This window comes from Vigna unguiculata, chromosome 6, assembly GCF_037176805.1.
Source record: "Vigna unguiculata cultivar grain cowpea cultivar isolate G323 ecotype 2 chromosome 6, ASM3717680v1, whole genome shotgun sequence".
Lineage (NCBI taxonomy): Eukaryota > Viridiplantae > Streptophyta > Magnoliopsida > Fabales > Fabaceae > Vigna > Vigna unguiculata.
Genome location: NC_140797.1, coordinates 44,042,071 through 44,046,659, shown reverse-complemented (window position 1 = coordinate 44,046,659; position 4,589 = coordinate 44,042,071). Strand labels below are relative to the sequence as shown.

Below are 4,589 nucleotides of genomic sequence, written 5' to 3'. Positions count from 1 at the left end.
ACACGTCCTTTGGAGAAACAGACACAGGCAATGCTATTTAATGATGTTAAAGCATAACTTTGCTGAGTTTTTGTTTAACTCAGAAAAAAGAGAAGGGTGTGTGTTTGGTTCCAATCGCTCTAGAGGATAAGTCTAAGATTGGATGAGCCTCTCTAGCTTATTGTCTGTTTTTTTCCTGGCTCAGTTTCTCAGATCTATTACCACCCCTTTCTGCATTTCCCCTATCTCTTTCAAATCACAATCCTTTTTCTCCATTGCCTGGTAAGACATGAGTAAAGAGGAGATTTTGAAGATACAGGTGCGCTTTTTGCGTCTCTTTCATCAATCAAGTCCTCACCTTTCTCATTTTCATCTGTTTATTTTCAAGCTTTTAGTTGCTGTGCTGTGTTTGCTTTTCTTTTTCATTTTTTATCTTGAGAGAGTCATTTTTTTATGAAGTGTCTGGTTTTCTTTTGCTTTTACTTCCTCATTTTAATAATTCCTCTTATTTACAACCAAATTTCTCTTTATTCTGTGTTGGCTCTTGGGGTTTGCTTGAACATGCAGAAATGTGTTCTTAGAGTGAACATTCACTGTGACGGGTGCAAGAGCAAAGTCAAGAAAATCTTGCAGAAGATTGATGGTATGTATGCATCTATCTCACTCTGTTAGAAAAGGAAAGAGAAGAAAAAGACCAATTTATGTTTCATTCTTGAAGGTTTTATTTTTATTCTGTAACTCGGAGGAAAAAAACAAAATCTCATATCACTACCCATATCTTGAATAAATAGTGTGCCTGGATATTTATTGAGTCTATTTCACAGGGGTGTTTACCACCGAGATAGATGCAGAACAAGGGAAGGTGACGGTTTCAGGGTTTGTGGACCCCAATGTTCTCATCAAGAAGCTTGCAAAGTCAGGGAAACATGCAGAACTCTGGGGTGCCCCTTCCAAAGGAAACAACAATAGTAGCAACAACAACCCGAACAACATCGCCAACCAGATGAAGAACATGCAAATTGACAATGGTAAAGGTGGGGGAAACAACAAGGGTCAGGGTCAGAAGGGTGGTGGGAATAACCAGCCAAAGGGTAATAATCAACAAGGGCAGAACCCCCAACAGCAGAACCCTCAACAGCAGCTTCAGCAGCATCTGCAGCAACTTCAGCAGATGAAAGGGTTCCAAGATCTGAAGCTGCCTCAATTCAAGGACATGAAAATGCCCAACCAGAACCCCAACCCCGTCAAAGGAGTGAAGTTCAGTTTGCCTGAGGAAGATGATTTGTCTGATGATGAATTTGATGACGAGTTTGATGATGAGTTGGATGATGAGTTGTATGAAGATGAGATGGATGACCCTCAGCATCCTCTGAATAAGATGATGATGATGAAGCCCCCTATGGGTAAGCCCCCCATGGGTAATGCCCCTATGTCTAATGGGGCTCAGATGATGTTGAATAACATGATGAATGCTCAGAAAGGTGGCAACGGTGGTGGAGGTGGAGGTAACGGGAAGAAAGGAGGTGGAGGTGGAGGAGGACCTGTGCCTGTGCAAGTGCATAACATGGGCGGTGGAGGTAATGGAGGAAAGAAAGGTGGTGGGGGTGGTGGGGGCGGAGGTGGTGGAGGTGGTGGTGGCAATAATCATAATCAAGGTGGAGGTAACAAAAACAATGGTGGGAAAAATGGAGGTGGAATGGCAGATAGTAAGAATGGAAACAACAAGAATAATGGTGGTGGCGGTGGTGTTCCTCCAAATAGCAATGGGAATGGAGGAAAGAAGGGTAATAATGGAATGGGTGAAGGTGTTCAAGCTATGAACATGTTTCCAAACATGGGTGGTCATACTCCTAGTATGGTTGGAGCTAATGTGGGTCCTATGGGTAACATGAGCATTCCCATGGGCAACATGCCAATGTCCCAGATGGGTAACATCCCAGCAGTTCAAGGCCTTCCAGCTGCAGCACCCATGAACGCCGGTGGTGGTGGCGGCGGCAGTGGAGGATACTTCCAAGGTGGTGGTGGCGGCGGTGGCGGCGGTGGTCCAGATATGATGGGTGGCAATCCTTACCAACAACAGCAATACATGGCTGCAATGATGAACCAACAAAGGGCAATGGGGAATGATAGATTTCAACCAATGATGTATGCTAGGCCTCCTATGGCAGTGAATTACATGTACCCTCCTCCTTATAGCTACCCTCCTCCTCCTCCTCACGAGCCATATTCCAACTTCTTCAGTGATGAGAATACTTCCAGCTGCAGTGTTATGTGAAGAGTAATGGGTGGTGGTGATGATGCTGATGCTGATAAGAGGGTTGTCTGGTTATGGATGCAAAGTCCTTTCTAATCTGATGATGCAATATTATACAATGGAAATCAGTTTCAATTTTAGTTTGGTGTTTCTTCAATTTTCTTCTTTATCCCTTTTCTCCAAGTTAAACTAGAGCTTTTGGTTACCATAAGGGAGTAATTTATAGATTTTATAATATTTTATGATAGTGAGAACTATGAGATCATCATGTAACTCAGGATATGGTGATGATGGACCTCCGCCATGTGAGATGTTTATGTGTGTTTATATGTTGCCAACAGGAATAAATTTCAGAAGAAAAACAAAAAAAAAAAGAAGAAAAAGAAATAGAATGGGTTAAACAAAAAAATGCATCTCTCTTCAGTCCTTTCTCCGTCAAAAGACTTAATTTATTTTCACAATGATGTTATTATTTTTTATAATCTGTTCTGGCACGCACAGTAACATGATGTCCATTAAAGAATGGTTTGTGTTGCTTTTGGACATTATAGTATTTGACAGTGTCCCTGGTTTCAATGTGAGGGAAATCATGAATGTTTGCGTGGTGGGGTGCACACTGAAGTTGGCATATTGAGGGATGGACCCAGCTAGCCAGCATCAACGAAGAACAGTGGTTTTATATAGACTCTTGTGATAAGGGTTGGGTGGGGCACCATTCATCATCAGCATCACTATATTGAGTGAATTTATTTATTGCTAAAATACTGTTTATTTATTTATTATTATTATTTAGTCACCGCACCCACAAACCAATGTTTTGTTTTGCAGCACTTAATTGGTACCGGTACTGTCCATAAAGATTCCTCATAGAATTACTACTTGACAATGTTATTAAATCATAAAGAAAATGATAGGTAATTTTATTTTTCATAAGAGGTGCAGTGCAGTAGGGCAGGGTTGAAGGGAAAAGAGGTACAGAGTTACATAAACCCAACAACGAATTGCCTGTCTTCTTCGTTTCTGTTCATTTTCTCTTTCTCACTCATAACAATCACTCTGACACAACGGTACTCATCCTGCAAAAATATTCAAACTCTTTCTTTACCTAAATAAATCTTAATCAATCTCATTATATTATCATTCATTCACAAATTTTACAACCTTATCCTTCTTATTTCGTATTCCGCTCATTCAAACTCCACCTATATGCTAAAACTAAAACTGTCTTTATACCTTTATGTTCATTGTTCTACATTCCTTGTATAAATGTTTTATTTTTTTTAAACATTTTAAAGATCAAGATTTGTATATTTGTATTTAACTTTTATTAGATAATCTGTACTTCTTTTCTTTTGGATCTATTCTTTACTTATTTATAAGACTCAAATTATTAGACTTTATTATAATCATTTTCTTTCATAATCAGATCAATATAATGTTAACATATTGTAAATGGTGAATTATACATGTAAATATAGCTGTATATAATTAACCATGACAATTGATATTTTAGTTTGAAACTGTACTTTCACTAAAATTATGATGAATAGATATTTTTAGATATATCAGTTTTAGTTATAATACATAATTTAACATGTGTCTAAAGCTATTTTTATTTGTTTAATAATTTATCATAAACGTATTAAAACAAAGAATGAACATTGATTAAGAATTGATTAGGAAGATCATGTGTACATGTAGAATAAAAAAGAAGAATAAGTATTTTGGTTGACAATGTTATAATTAGTTGTGGGAATAGTAGTCTAAGGCCACGTTTAATCTTCTAAAATTAATATTAAGATTGCACAGGCTTAATTAAAGATAGATTAAGTGAAAATTATAAATCCAAAGAACAAGACAAATGGAAATAAATATTCTAATTTTTTTCTTATTTAATAGTGTCAGACTAAAAAAATTCTAGCATATATAAAATGTCCAAACAAAGTTATTATTATTTATTGTTAGTCTTATCTTTATTATTATGATTTCTATCCTTCAATCAAGATTACAAATTAGTTAGAAGTACAAGATAAAGTTTGAATAATTAATTATTAAAATACAATTTATAAATAATAAATAATAAAGTCTATTATTAGGTGACATTTATTTAAAAAAATTATAATTTCTTTAAAAAAAATTCTGTGAGTTTTCTCTATACAAGTTTGATTTTTAAAAGTTTTTCTATATACAAGTTTTGTATCCATTACAATAATATTTGAAAACTAATACATTGTTTATTTATATTGAAATAATTAAACTTAAAATGCACATTGTAATTAATAAAACTAAAAGTGGTACATTTCCTTCTGAGTAATAAATAATGTGTACAGAAAAGAGGAGAAATAAAGTTGTTTAG

The 4,589-nt window shown here is 35.8% G+C and overlaps 1 protein-coding gene across 2 annotated transcripts; it reads left to right on the top strand.

Moving 5' to 3' along the window:
* LOC114187911 (Heavy metal transport/detoxification superfamily protein) lies at positions 1 to 2,506 on the top strand. Of its 2 annotated transcripts, XM_028076319.2 has the most exons (3): positions 1 to 298; positions 547 to 622; positions 804 to 2,506. In XM_028076319.2, exons 1-3 carry the CDS (start codon positions 269 to 271, stop codon positions 2,252 to 2,254), a joined length of 1,557 nt encoding a protein of 518 aa, XP_027932120.2. In that variant the 5' UTR covers positions 1 to 268; the 3' UTR covers positions 2,255 to 2,506. The 2 variants fall into 2 exon arrangements, with proteins under 2 accessions (XP_027932120.2, XP_085530991.1); XM_085674865.1 differs by lacking the exon at positions 1 to 298 and having other exon boundaries at positions 315 to 622.
* The last annotated feature ends 2,083 nt before the right edge of the window (positions 2,507 to 4,589 follow it).